This window comes from Populus nigra, chromosome 12 (genome assembly GCF_951802175.1).
Source record: "Populus nigra chromosome 12, ddPopNigr1.1, whole genome shotgun sequence".
In the NCBI taxonomy this organism is placed as follows: domain Eukaryota; kingdom Viridiplantae; phylum Streptophyta; class Magnoliopsida; order Malpighiales; family Salicaceae; genus Populus; species Populus nigra.
In genome coordinates, this window is record NC_084863.1 from 538,903 (window position 1) to 554,243 (window position 15,341).

A 15,341-nucleotide genomic window follows, 5' to 3' on the forward strand; every position below is an offset into this window, starting at 1 on the left:
TTATAGTTAAAAAGAAACTAATTAATAATTTTTAAAAACAAAAGGGTTGGCTTATAAATTTACAAAACAAACAGGGAGTAGATTCTAATTTTCTCTAGATTTGTGGTAGGAATTGGGCAAGAATGATACTCCTAAAATTTCTTAGATGGTTGATTAAAATTGATGGGTTTAATCATGTGGTGATTTTACCCTTTTATTTGTTTATTCACATGAACGACCTGTCGCTTGTAAACTTGATGACTGTCGTTTCTAAGTTAACAAAAGACAATCAAAGTCCTGGACAGCAGCCACTCTGCTGAAACCCAAAAACCCCAGAGCAGCTTTCCAAACAGGGATTCAAGATGGCAATGGCATGGAGGCAGATAATCACAAACACAAAAAGGGCAGTTTCAATCCCAACACAACAAGCAATTTCTACACCTGGGTTCTCTAGATTCTTCTCCAAATCGTCCTCTCGTTACATCGGTAACATTTCCTTTAATTGGTTCTTCTCTTTTCAGTGTAATCCTTAGCTAAGTTCATGTCCTTGAGCTAATTTTTTTTTAATGATGTTTGGTTTCTTGGATTGGAAATGGGAATATATTAGTAGTTTTTGCTTTAATTTTCTTGTCTCTCCTTTGTTGCTCCTGAAGTTTCGATTTTTTTATGATGCGCGCGTGTAAACTGGAGGAAACTTGATTTTCATGTAAACAGGATCTGGCTAAGTAGCTTGCAGGTGGAAATTGGGAAAAAAGATTAGTTTTTTTTTCTTTTCAAGTTTTAGTAAGAGATTAAGATGGAATTGAGTTTTGAAAGATTCAATCTTCGGTGGATGTGTTGTTGGAACAATGACGTTTTTATATATTGTCTGTTGTATGCATCTTTTTCTTTGATTTCTTTCTTTGCAATTAATAAGAGTCTGAGCTTTGGAGATTGTTGTTGCTGTTATGTTGTTTTCATTGCAGTGAAAGTTGGAATTCCAGAGTTTCTAAATGGAATAGGGAAAGGAGTTGAAGCCCATGTGGCCAAGCTTGAATCTGAAATTGGTGACTTTCACAAACTTCTTGTTACTCGGACTTTAAAGCTCAAGAAACTAGGCATTCCTTGTCAACAGGTAATTATTCTCAATCCCAAACTTGGTTTGTAATGTGCATGTTTGTGTTTGCTTAGATTCTGATAATCTTGAGTTCTTGTAATTTTATATTTTCGTGATGAAATTAGTTTTTGAAAATATGTACGTAAATTCTTTGGTCACAGTTTTATCGGAATTGTTACTGGCTCAAGTAATCATGATTTCATGCTATAGCTGATATCTCATTTCAAGTTATTACTCTTGTAGCCTCTATTTGATGATGATGTCCTGCAGCTCTTGGATTTATTTCAAAATATTCTCTCTACATAATATCAGATGCGTAGTTTAACTAACCACTCTTACCTTTTAATGTTTCTAGTTTGATAATGTTCTGCTGGGTATTCACTATGGTGCACTGACACTTGTAATTGTTCAATTTTCTATGAGAATAGGGTAAGATTGTCTGTGATAATCTTTGATATAATGTGGTGGATGATCACAGAGTGTTTAGCGTGTAGAAATTTGCATTCTCCTCCAAGGGACGTTTAAATTAATGGGACTTTTAGAGAATTACCTGTGAAATCGAAGTGCCTAGGGTCATGAATTCTAACTTCTGATTTTGGTTTCACAGAGGAAGCTGATATTGAAATATGCTCACAAGTATAGGTTGGGGCTGTGGAGGCCTAGAGCTGAACCTGTGAAAGCCAAATAAATCTCGGAATCATCTGTCATATGGAGGATTACAAGGTGTTTTTGTCGTTAACGTTCTTGCATGCAATTACGGTTGCAAAGAGTTTAGGTTTCATGAAATGTGCAATCTTTTTTCGCATCTGTCAAACAGTATAGTGTAAAAAGTGAGTTTGTATTAGCACAAGATACGGTGGTGTGGCAAAACAGGTTGTCTGATGATAGCCCGCACTTGTCCTGCCATGAGGTTTGTCTGGATAAAGGCTATGGGCCTATGGCTATGTCATGTCAAAATCCAAAATAGAAAAGTGTTGTTCAAAATCAAAGATAGCTATAAAAAATAAATACAGCAACAACTCAGAATGGTTTGATTAATGTATTGCCAATTACAAGAAATATTGGTGTAAACCCTAAACTCCATCGATCTCAAGCAGCTGAAATAAAACAATTCCAGAGCTTGTTAAAATAACTCTTGCGCTCCAAATAATAGCTTGATATTCGTAATTAAATCGATATTCGATGATAAAAAAAAGTGTGAATGATAATTACCACTTGAAGAATAAATTAATTTAATATCCATCAGTTTTATTTTCCATTTTTTTCTCAATCCTTTCTAATATTTGCTCAAAATCTCAACCACATGTTTCACTTGCATTCAAAACGACACATTAGTTTCCTCCAATATCTTAGTTTATTCATGCCAAATTACACACACACACACACACACTTAGCTTGTCTACAGTCATTATCTTCCTAATTTCACAAATATTTTACTCTCCTGTTGCTTGCCTGTCTTACACAGTGTTCATCCTAACAACATATATAGAGTACTGAGTCATCGTAATTGCATTCAAGCAAATCTAACTGTTTCAGCATGCAGAAATTGCAAGTTTTTTTTATTAAAAAAAAATAAATAATTTGTTTTATTTAATCATAGAAACAAAAACATATAAGCATTATCATGAAAATGAGATGAAGCGGTTTTGAGCTCATAGAATGCATATGATTATAATTAAGTGTGTGTTCGAGATTGTAGTAACTTATATGATTGTTCAATTTAAAAAGGTAAATTTAAGAAAAATTATATTATTGCTTTTTAATAGCAATGTTTTGAGAAAAAGTTTTTTTTATAGAATTCATGTTAAATCGTGATGTGTATTAATTAACCAAATATTTTTAAAACTAACTTTATTTGGGATTAATTTATTTATTTTTATTAATGTGGGTATCCAGCTCAGCTTGTGTACACCTCAACTAATTCAATGAACTCTAAAATGAATGATGATATAAATCTTTATTATTCCTAAAATTTATAAAACTAGAAAATAATAATATTTAAAAAACAAATCTGAAACAAACTACATCTCTCTTTAGGATTAATTGGATCACAGCAGCAAGGAGGATGGGCTAATTTTGACCTCCTTTTGCTGTCTGAATCATAGCTGACTGGTCAAGCCATTTGGGGGGGGGGCTGCAACCATGGAGCTGCCACATGTGTGGAATAGCCAGTGGAACACAAATGCCAAAGGAACCACCCGTTTATGAAGACAAGCTTTGGTCCCACTCTTTTCTAACAAATACCTAATTTCCAAAAACGTTTGTTCTTTCTCGCTGTTCAAGGCCTAACCCAACCCAACATACCTAGTGTTGTTGGGGCCTTTCCTTGTCTCAAGGTGGGACCATGCCACCTCAAAAGTGGATTTTCTCTCTTTTTTTTTAAAAAAAAAAAAAAAAGTCTAGATTGCTTTGTTGGTAAAACCACGGAATACGTGTGCTTTTCGTGGTCACAGTTTTAAAAAATAAATTAAAAAAAACACTTTTAGTTACATTCTTAAAATAAATTAAATTCTAAAAAAATATTCGACTAATTAAAATTACATCAAATCAAAATTGATACAAGAATACCTAAAAAAGCAAAAAATCCAACTATCGTAGTTAAGAAAAGAAAAAAAAACGATAATTTATCCAATCCCAATTCATGGTTATGTTCCGTAATCATAATTTTGATTGATTGCTCTACCAAATCTAGATTAGAACTGTATAATTTTTGAATTAGATATGTAAGTTAGTAAATTGTTCCCCCACTAGGGCATGTCAAAGTTGGATTGAGCTTCTAACTATTGAGGCACATGCAATGTTGGTTTATCGCAAAAAGTCATGGCAATGGCAGCTCTACATGGAGATGTCAAATTATATATGTCCTTAATGCAAAATCTTCACTCATAATAGTAAAAAAAATAAAAAATAAATTATTGAAAAGACAAGGGATATAACAAGAACCAATTCAAGATTTGTCCAAAGCCAGGATCATGGAACATGGATTAGACAGGTGAACTTACAGATTGGAGAGTCAATTTTTTTTTTAAAAAAAGAAATTTCTAAAAAAATAATTACAAATAAAACTCAGTTGTCAATGGGTTTATCCACTAGGGCGAGGGAGTTTTATAACTAACACTGGAAATAAGAATGTTTCATAATCCAAGAGAATATGCAATTCCAATCAAGACATGCCAGTACGTACTGGGCTCCCAGAAAAGTACTGATTTAGGTGCTGCCTTGCTCCACCGTGTCAGAATTTGGCGCCTCTATAAGAAAACGATATGTAGCATGTCGAGGAGCTGCTACATGTCTCATAATTTTAGCAGGAAAAGTGAGCCTGAAAATGAAATCTCCCTGGCTGTTTAATTTGAGCATCTTCTTCAACTTGAAAGGATCTATACTGAAAGCAGATTGACATGCCCTTTCACCATTCGAAGGGTTGTAATAAGCTTTACGTATAAACAATCTCCATTTTAGCAAATGTAGTTTTTCAACTTGTGTGAGCTTGCATAATTACCACCCTGCTGGCTTATAGCTAAAAATATTCAGAGAGAGAGAGATGTGTGTGTGTGCGCGGCTAGCCCCATTAGCAGAAATTTCTGAGACTATATATATTGCTTTTGATCACAATAATGGTGATCGATTGTGCACCATGTTGAAATTCATGATGGAATCAAACCACAATGAGAGGCCCTTCCTAGACCCCATGACCCTATCACTAGGCATTAATGATTTTGCAGCATGAATCCCACATAATGTTGCCTTGTAAGGAATTAAAATAAAAATAAAATAGAGTATGCAAGGAAAAGACAAGGAGAGGAGGATCAATCTTATTTTTAATGCATGGCTTCAGTGTTGAAGATCCAACTCCATTAATTGACTATGTGAAGCTTCTTCTCTTCTTTTAGAGATCGAGCAATAAAAGCCATGGGATGTGCACGTAGCTATCTGGGCACCAACAACAACAACATGAATGAATGCGGGCTTAGTTTTCTCCACCTAATCAGACCACAAATTAAAAGAGAAACATGAAACATTCAAGAGAATTCATTTATTTAAAATCTACACTAATATTTAGTAAAAATATCATTCTCTACGGTACCATGTTATGTTAATCGTTCCTTCAAACTACTTAGCACCGACAGATTAACACCTTAAATTAATGCAATATTGTGGGCACAAGGTTCCTTTATGGCTACGTGCAGCAGGACACATTGCATTGATGAACAGCACAATTCAATCACCTCCCATGGAGCTAGGCAGCAAGCAAGAAGAATATATTATACTAGTTTTGAGTTGTTGAACAATGTTACAAAGCTTTACTTAAAAGGGACACAATTCTTTTCTGGTGTACAAGATTTCTGCATGTTTTTTTATCCATGGTGTCCAGAGGGGCTGAATCACCCGCATCAAATTCCTTTTTCCCTTTCTCTTACGTGCCTTCCTTTTTCTCTTCCCTTCTCTTGAAAAACCAGGTTGGTGACATAAAATGTTTCTTCTAGCTAGGTTCATGGCTGCACATTTATAAGGTTTCATCAAGAGCAAAATTAAGTCATCGACAAATTGGAACAAATGCTCGCAGGCGGTGTTTCTTGGATCATTCAAGTCTTTTTTTTATTCAACGATCATAAATAATATTTAACTATAAACTACCAAACTACTAACAAAAAAACCCTGCCCTCTTGCCACCATTTATACTCATCCACAATTTCAAACACGCACACGCACACGCACACAATCGATCGCCCTCCTCCTAGGGTAGATTGATGTTGATTAATCAAGAAGCAAACGAAAGGGGGAAAAAACAAGTAGCAGCTAGCTTCTTAAATGAAAGCACATGGATACATGTGAGAATTTGTGGGCGTGACATGCATAATTCAATAAAAACAGATGTAATCTGTGATTTGTTTCCCAAGAAAGAAATGCATGCCCACTGAAGACGAAGAACAAACGTGCTCCTCCGTCCATGTATAACTCAATCTTTCACCATTACAATTTATTGTTAGCTCCTTAACCCCTCATTCCTTGTTTTAAGATTACCATGGATATTCACGGTTTTAAAATTAATAATTATATAAATTTTTAATGGTTTTAAGATTTATAAAATTTAAATAAGTAATTTCTAAAAATAAATTTAAAATCTAATTAATTAAATTAAACCGCTCACAGGATAAAAGCTTCTCAACCCTCATTAAAAATAAGCACCAATTAAGCTCTTAATTAATTTGGTCTATGTATCCACATGTTCCTACAGAGCTTGACAACTGGGTTTTAGCCCTGGCACACGTGTTAGCTTTTATACAAAGAAAAGGATGTGCCTTCGACCCGACAAGAGTAGGGTCTGGTCGACGGACGTTATTGTCTTAGACCACAATATTGTCTTTGTTCTTGGCACCACGAACGTGGATGCAAACATTTAGTACCTTTCTTTTTATCGGAACGGTTTAATTTGGATTGATTTACTTACATGTTAATCACGCACGAGTAATTTTTTTTTATTTGATTTCAAACTAATACCGTGTTTGGTTGCTGCATGTCGCAACAAAAGAGGAAACATGCACAAAATTAATAATATAAACATGTTCGTTCAGAAAAGTAATTAAAAGCAAGAACACAAAACGAATCTATATATATATATATATATCCATGCTATTATTTCTGAATGAATCTTTATTATTTTAAAACAAGAGACGTGTAAAATCATGTTTCATCTATTTCTACTGCCTCTGTTTTTCTTATATGAAAACCCTAACTAAATGCAAAACTTTCAAGATCGGTTTGTTTTTGTGTTTTAAAAGTTTAAATTAATATTTTTTTAGTATTTTTAGATCATTTTGATGTGCTGATATCAAAAATAATTTTTTAAAAAAAATAAAAAAAATAGTATTTCAATAAATTTCCAAATAAAAACTACTCTAAAAAAAAACCACAAGCAAACCTCTACTAAATGACGTAACTAACAGGGCAGTTTTATTTGGAATCTGAAAATGGCATGGGTGTTTTTTATTTGCAATCACGGTTCATATAATATATGTCACATCACATGGAAGCGAAAAACGCAGTGGTGGGTGGCACTTGAGAATGTGTAGGTCCATCGAGGCACATGACATAAGGTTTATTTATTGTGTGCTGGTCTTTAGCTAGAAGATACTGTAGACCTCTCTTGGTTTTGTGGGGTTCTCTATCATTTTATCCCCCATTATTCCATTCCTACTACTATATATATGTTGCAATTTATTATCTCCTTTTTATTTTATTTTACTGTATAGTTGCACCTCATATTTAGCTCGAAGAGATGGGGAAATTTCTCAAGGAAAAGAGGTTGCTATGATGCTATCTATGAAGTTTCCATGGCATCTTTTTACCTCAATTTAACAGGCTAATTAGAATTAACTTTTATTTCACTTTCAAATATTAATATTAATTACTTTTCCAAATTTTAAGGTTATTCAAATATTAATTTCACTTGCAAATATTAGTTACTTCTCCATGTTGAATTTCCAGAGTTTGAATTATTTGGAACTACATTACCAGAAGCACCCAACTTTATAAACATCTCCCAATATAATATATAAAATAATTAAAATCACTAATCTCTTTCTTTTAAGTTTTAGCCCGCCTTTAATTTAAATAACAGAAAAATTAGCTGGCAGTATTCCATTCCAAGACAATTACTAGTAATTAAATAATAAGAAAAACGGAAAAGCAAGGCTATAATAATAATAATAATAAAGTGCTATATACAATAACATCATGAATTAATATTAATAGAAGGAAAAAAAAAAGACAAATTTAAAATATTTAAGAAAAACAAAAGGCAAAAATATATTAATTATAATGGACACCTGGCTTAACTAACAATCTCTAGTCTATCTGTCTCCTCGCTCTCAACTTGACGAGCCGCCACCGCCTCCTCCTCCGCCAGCGACGGTGAGAATTTCACTAAGATTGGTCATAACCTTAATTTGCATCTCCAAAGCCGCAATATAATCACTCGCTTCCTCTAAAAGATTCACAAACGAGACTTTCCTGCAACCAGGGACTAACCGGCTCAAAACCTTCACCTTCTTCTCCACCGGTGGTAACTTCCTCCTCTTCTCGCTCCCCGGTGACTTGCGATCACGAGCCACCCTCTGTTTCTTCACCTTCTTCACTCTCAACAACCGCGCGCGTTTCGCTAGAATCGCGCGGCTCCACCGTGTTTTTCCTCGCGCGGCCACCGCGAGGACTCTGTCAGCGGTTTCCCGGACTTCTCGAGTCTTCTCACCCCGATGAGAAGTTATCCGGCATGATCGACGCAGAGCCTCTAGAAGCTTCGACGAATAGATCCGCCTCGCTTTGTCAGTTCGCCACCTCACTGTAGGCTGGTTTTTGGTCTCGCCAGTGCCGTCGTTTTGAAGGTGACTCTCTGTCGTTTCGTGAGTCAGTTTTCTGCGTTTCTTTCTTTGCTGGTTTGGTTCTTGTTGCGATGACACGTCACAGTTTGATTGGTTGCTTGCCATTAATAATGTCGTCCCTCTTTCTTTATCGCCTGAAACGAAATAACATGGCAAAAGTAATTATTGTAAGCGAAAGATTTTATTTTTTCGGGTATACCTTTCAAGAAAATGAAGACAATCGCGACAACAAAATTTGCTATGTTAAGACCAAAGAGCGGTGGTGGTGATGGAGGAGGCGTCGGCGGGCTGGGGGTAGGGGGGTGAAAGGAAATACATGCCAATGACAATAGTGCTTGTTGGAAAAGAACGTAAAGCAAGAAAAAAAATACCTTTTGAAGATTGTGACAATAGAGTCTTGAAGATTGGGCGGCGGCGGCGGCGGTTGTGGAGGAGGGTGGTGGCGGTAACGAAATAGATAAGGGAGAGAGAGGGGAGAGGAGAGGGGCGGGTGACAAGAAATGAGAGGGAGAAGCGGGGAAGGGGGAGACTTATAAAAGCAAGTCACGGCTAACCACGCGTCCTTACCTTCGCTTTTAGTTCTCCAGTCCCAATGTTCTAACTATATCTGTCTCTTATATATTATCTACATATTTCCATTAATTATTACTTCACTTATATTTTTTATTTTTTTTAATTTAACGTGGGTGTTCGGATCAGCTTGCATATACCTCAACTAATCCTACAGATCCTGAAATTAACGACCATGTAAACCTCCAATGGCTATCATATGAGCAACCATAGAGCTCGAACCTCTGACCATAAAAAAAGCAAACCTTTTGATCCCAAACTCTTACCACTATACCACCACTTAGATAGTTCTCATTTCATTTTACTATTCACAAGAGGGGTTTAATTTTCTCCTTGATTAATTATCCCATTAATTCGAGGTATAGGCAGAGTAAGTTAATCCTTACATTACAAAACGGGAATAGGGTTAGTTAATATAATCTCAATTAATCAAGATTTTGTTGGTTGAATCCTTCCAAACAAACCTCTTTAATTAGTACTCTCGTGTCTTTGAAATTTAAGCTTTCTACGGATCAGTCAAAGGTGATCAATTCAATTGGGTTAAAATAAACAATGAAGGGATTAATGCATCCTATGGGCTTTAAATCTCTTGCAACAAGTTAAATGTGGAAGAAGACAGCATCAATATATTATTTGCCGTAACTCAAGCTAGCTTTTAATTCCTCTGAGAACAATATATATGGAGTGTGTGACTTGGCTTGATCAGTTCCATCTTAATTTGAAGTTTATTAGCTATTTTATATGATTTCTATATATATATATATATATATATATATATATATATATTTCTAATAATTAAAAAAAATGAAGAAATTAAGACCTCCTCTATATATATGTGGTCAGTGATTAATGCATCATGCATGAGGACATGATTCACCTCTGATTGATTAAATTATATTGTTAGTGGGCAACTTGTACATATATATATTTGATAATAAATCCTAAAACCTATTTAAGAGCGAGCTAGCATGCTTGGCTTTATTAATTAATTGTTGGCAATTACTTTGTTAACTATAAATTGTTGCGGGCCGGCCAAAAACGAATTTATACATACCTTTTCAAAAACAACTAATTGATATATTTTTTATATACATTACAAACTAATTGATATATTCAAAAAATCATATATATAATTAATCCATAACATAAAAAAAGATTATAGAGTCACAAAGTCAAATAAAAGAAAAGAGTGACAAGCTTTGCTTGTCCAAGCAACCAACGTTAAAAGGCATCTAAACAATATCATTTAAACCACCAAAAATTCAATTACATCTCACGTTTAATCATATATAGATTATAAAGGAAATTAAAATACTAGACTTGGCGTGTAATTCCAATCATCTTAGTACAATTAACTTGCTTAAAAATCAAGGCAATTTTTTTGTTTATGTATATTAGAGTGCTTAATTAGGTCACCTCATCAAATGCATAACCTTGCGCATGTTTTGTGTGCATTGTAATCATATTTATGAGGGTACTTTAGCAAGTGTTTGGTGCTTCTAGCTAGTGTTGATTTTGCACGTCAGCCATGGCAGTAGGTGGAACATCTTTTGCCATATATAAATAATAATATGTATATGTTTGATGCTTTAATTTTGATTAATTATGGGTGTATATATACACACATTGTAGGATGTCGTTTCAAACGTGCAAGTTGAGTTAAAAAATTTACTCACTGGTCATAGATTCTTAGCTTTTCACCAAACATAATATAGCTTTTCAACAAATCATACAAAGCCATTGTCATATTGATTATTTTGTAATGTTTCTTACATGATTGTGTTTTTTTTTTTTGTTTTTTAATCTTAAGGAATAAAACACAGTGAAGACAAAGAATCTATGTTTCTGTAGTTCTGTAGTTGAAAATTAATATCATGTAATCGTATATATAAATGTCATGATATGTATTTTCATGTGCACACATGCATGCATGCATGCATGAGATCTAAGTTTATATATACGAAGGAAGGAAGGAAGGAAGGACGGAAGGAAGGAGGGAAGGAAGCATGGCGGAAGCTGCTGTTGCCTCCCTCGTCTTTCCTTGCAAGGCCGTTATATATACCGCACACTATACGACTGTACTTGCCATCCTGATAAATAAATAAGTGGGTTTATTTATTATTATTGTTAAATTCATTGATGATGTGGAAATAGTTAATTGGATAACAAGGCAATGTGTTGGCATCCACTTGTTGGTTATGCTGTGGGGCTCGTGGAATTATTGTATCTGTTCTCAGCAATGATTGGTGGGTGATGCTTATGGAAAAATAAAGGAGATGGAGAAAAGGAAAGCATGTGATTGTTCTCATGCTATCTTAGTGTCCTCTTTTCTTCTTTTGTTTTTTTTTTTATTTAATAATAATAAGATTTCTTCTCCACAATTCAGCTTCATGTGTCGTGGACAAGTTTGATCCACGTTGCCGTACAAATCATTTCTTCTTGATCATGTACAGCCTGAAATTGGATCAATATTCCATTTCTTTTTAGTTTTCTTTCTGCGATTGACTATGATCGATCACACCCATGTTTTTGCCTTTTGCTTTGTTTCTTTCATAATGGATGAGAAACAAGAATTTTCCTTTTATTCTATGATCACCAATATATTGGAATCAATCTTAATGTTAAATCAAAATCAATTTTATTTTTAAATGAAGTTAATAATTAAATTCAAATTTATTAAACCCGACTCCTGACTCTATCATAGACTATGCGAGTATTATAGACTAGACGGGTTAATATGAGTCAATCAAAATGTCTTTATTTCAGTTTTTTCATAAATTAAAATAATGTTATTTTAATTTTTTTTTAAAATCAAATTGGATTTTGATCAAGACAACCTGGTTGTTAGTTAACTTATTTAATTACCTTGGTTTGACTCGATCAACACCTTTTTTTTTAACCCAGTTCGAACCAAGTTATCCACGTGTGGAGGTGGAGGGTTAACAAGGCCAGACCCCTACAAAGAAAATAATAATAATAATAATAATAATAAAATATCATTAATACTTTGCCTTCAAGAACAATTTTAAATTCTATGTTTAAAAGATTCAAAACTATTAAAATTATGATGTTTTGTGAAAAAATATCAGCAAAGTCATAATTATAATTTTAGGGTCAAAATTATTAAAAAAAAATTCTGGCTCCACCCAACTTGAATCTACTCATGAGGCCAGCCGACCGAGTCTCGAAACAATGTTTCAAAGTTAAAATTTATAAAACTAGGAAATTAAACAAAAGTTTTCAACTATTGAATCAATCTCTTGAGATTTTATACCGTGACGCGAAACAAAAATGCAAAAATGCAAAAAAAAACTTCTGAAACAGTCATAATTAAAATTTATTTCTGCCATGGAACATGAGGGCAGAAGAGAAGAGGTATAAGAAGCAAATAAAGCCTTCAACAATATTAGGGTTAAAATGGAATTTAGGGTTAAAAAGAAATGATAATTAATAGGAATGAAGAAAATCTTGAGAGAATCAGATGATTCCCATTGCCTCATGACATGCCAGAGAGCTTTGCCTCCTTCAATGAGACATGCTTGAATGTGTCATCAAGGAAGAGTCAACGTGAAATGAAATTTAATTTATAGAATAAAAGCATTAATCTTGCACAATTCACTCCACCACAATATTAAATTACAGTCGCCTTTAATCACTCTCAATCTCTTTGTCCAAGTTTATTTTCTTGATCACCAAGTTGTGGTGTAACGACTAAAATCTTTAAATTATTTTTTAATTATTTTGATGTGTTAATTTAAAAAAAATTAAAAAACATCATTTCGATATATTTTCAATTAATTTTTTTTTAAAAAAATATCATGCATCACGTTACCAAATATATACTAAATTTATGTTTTTTAACGTATTTGTTTAAACAGTATTTGAAAGTAGTTTTTAAAATATCATTGAATGATTTAGATACATAAATGCCAAACCGTCAATAAGAAATAATTAAAAAAACATTAAATTTGATGAAAAAAATTTAATCCAAATACACATTCTAGACTTTTAATAAATTACCAAGCTCTAATTAACAATACAAGATTTGCCCTAACTAGATATAACAAGCTGGTTTGTGATCTATTAGATTTGCCCAAATCAATTATTGTGTTATCTCTTTAATGGATTGTCTAGCTATTTATGTTCTTCCTTATCCATCTCTTAACCACTTCCTATGGATAAGCCAATTAGGGCTTAGATTAGTGATTTCAACAAATTAAAATATTTTTAATTCAAGTCTTGATAGCTGGAAACATGGGATTTGTTTATAGCCAGTGACTATATATTACCAGACAAAAGAAATTGATTGGTTATGTTTCACTGCTCCCTAACATGGCATTTCTAATTAAATTAATAATAATAATAATAAATGCTTTTCATTTGCTCTAAAATCACAGTTTCTTCTTTGCTTGATATATATATATATATATATATATATATATATATATATATATATATTAGTATTTAGATTTCACAAGGCAACCCACTTCTCTTTTTTTATTATTACTCACAGAACCGCTTGTTCTAAACTGCTAGCAGGTTGCCTCTCTGAGTTTGGCTAAGGTTATTAATGAGTTTCTTCCCATGATATTATTGTTTAATGTATGATATTTTTAGGGTTTCAATTATCCATTTTTATTACCAACCTAAAAAGGTGAAATTAAGTTGATCATCCAGAATGTATATAAAAAAAATTAAAATATATATATATATATGCACCTCTCTCGATAATTCTTTATAATTTTATTAATCAAGAAAATATGACTTTGCATGTGCGTCGACAGACATGGCGAGAAGATTTATGCTGAGGATAAACATAAGATTTGGTGGAAAAAAGGGATTAACGCGTTTTAAGAGGCAACTTGTACTATAATAATGGATTTAGAACCTTCCTGGTTAAACAGTATTTGGATCTTGTCACATGATGATACATGATCAAGAAGAAGCTAAGCAGAGATTGTTTCCATCCATTAATTAATTATAAATTTATTTGCTAGGTATAGCTTAAGTCTAATCTTGTTTAATGAATTTCTGCTAATATATATTAAGAAAGAAAATAAATATTATTTTGTTTCCCATGATCATTTATTTAGCCAATGGAATGTGCACGAGTGCTGCTTGCCTGCCTTGATAGGCAATCAATCTCTCTGATTAGTTTACGTCAAACCACAATAATTATGTTAGTTGATTAATATAATTAATTTAATTAGTAATGAAATGATGGCATGGAAACTCTTGACTTAGTAAACACTAATTATCATCACAAATCGACCCATGATTGTGTACTTTGCGATAAGACGAAAAAATATATGGATGTGCCGACTCATCTTAAGACCTCCTTTATTAATTATGCGATAATGTCTTAATTTGGTCTGAAAAAACATCATTTTTTTAAAAAGAACTTGAAAAATCAGATCAACATGAATTATTTTTATTAAAACAGCGTCATTTTATTTAATTATTTTTATTAAAACAATAATCTTTTGTTTTTTTCTTTCTTAACGGTTGATTTGGCCAAGTTTGAATCGATCATTAAAAACTCAACCCAATTAAACAGATTTTTTCAACTAAATATCTCGTCTAATTAATCCAACCAGAATCACGGGCACAAACTAAACTTCAAAGTGAGTTTCTCGGATCAATAGGTTACTTCAAGTGGACACAATCTAACAACTATGACCAACATGTCAATGAAACCGACCGATATATGTACAATTCAGATGGGGGTGGTTGCAGTAGACGGTGGCTGCCCTAAGAGCATCCATGTCTACTTCATGCAACTTTTCCTACAACACTACAATCTGAGGATAGATCCTAACCTACAAGTTATCCTGGCAGTCCTTGTCACGGTCACTTTTAAGAGAAAATGGAACAACCAGCTATGACAAATCATGAAGATTACTGTAAGTGGAGCACAAGTGCATGCCACAGTTTTGAAGCATCGAAGGAAAATACATAGGAAGTCCTAAGTTTCAATCTTGTACGCAAAGATTTACGAAAAATGACACCGAGTAAGTATTATTCAGTGTCGGCACCTGCTGCCAAGAAAAGAACTTGACCCTTTCCTGTCTCCCTTAATCCATACAACAATTTAAGCATTCCATTCAAGCAAACACTGATTCTTCGTGCAAGTCAACTTCAAGATAAAGATTGAAGTTGGCAGGAATCTAGGGTTCGGATTGAATTGTTGACTTTATGAGTATTTATCTATTGATTTAGTATGATTTTTTTCTGTTTTAGTAAAGTATGGTGATCCAAGTGGACATTGTTACATTTAAAATCTTGTGTTATCAGCTCTGGTTATTATGCGAGGAACG

At 33.4% G+C, this 15,341-nt stretch overlaps 2 protein-coding genes across 2 annotated transcripts; one reads left to right on the plus strand and one right to left on the minus strand.

Annotated features, from left to right (window-relative positions):
* The first annotated feature begins 254 nt into the window (after positions 1-254).
* LOC133669517 (uncharacterized) lies at positions 255-2,064 on the plus strand. The gene is made up of 3 exons (XM_062089688.1): positions 255-465; positions 945-1,093; positions 1,683-2,064. Exons 1-3 carry the CDS (start codon positions 342-344, stop codon positions 1,761-1,763), a joined length of 354 nt encoding a protein of 117 aa, XP_061945672.1. The 5' UTR covers positions 255-341; the 3' UTR covers positions 1,764-2,064.
* Positions 2,065-7,757: 5,693 nt separating this feature from the next.
* On the minus strand, positions 7,758-9,043 carry LOC133669302 (transcription factor bHLH149-like). Its single transcript, XM_062089389.1, has 2 exons — positions 8,826-9,043; positions 7,758-8,588 (listed from the first exon to the last, which is right to left on the minus strand). The coding sequence occupies exon 2, from the start codon at positions 8,557-8,559 to the stop codon at positions 7,945-7,947; it is 615 nt and encodes a 204-aa protein (XP_061945373.1). The 5' UTR covers positions 8,560-8,588; positions 8,826-9,043; the 3' UTR covers positions 7,758-7,944.
* Positions 9,044-15,341: the final 6,298 nt, after the last annotated feature.

Excerpts from the sequence above, each read along its gene's own strand:
- LOC133669517 (XM_062089688.1), top strand. The coding sequence starts at position 342 with ATGGCAATGGCATGGAGGCAGATAATCACAAACACAAAAAGGGCAGTT. Across the intron at positions 466-944 it reads ATCGTCCTCTCGTTACATCG|TGAAAGTTGGAATTCCAGAG; the intron begins GTAACATTTCCT and ends TTTTCATTGCAG. Across the intron at positions 1,094-1,682 it reads TAGGCATTCCTTGTCAACAG|AGGAAGCTGATATTGAAATA; the intron begins GTAATTATTCTC and ends TTGGTTTCACAG.
- LOC133669302 (XM_062089389.1), bottom strand. The coding sequence starts at position 8,559 with ATGGCAAGCAACCAATCAAACTGTGACGTGTCATCGCAACAAGAACCA.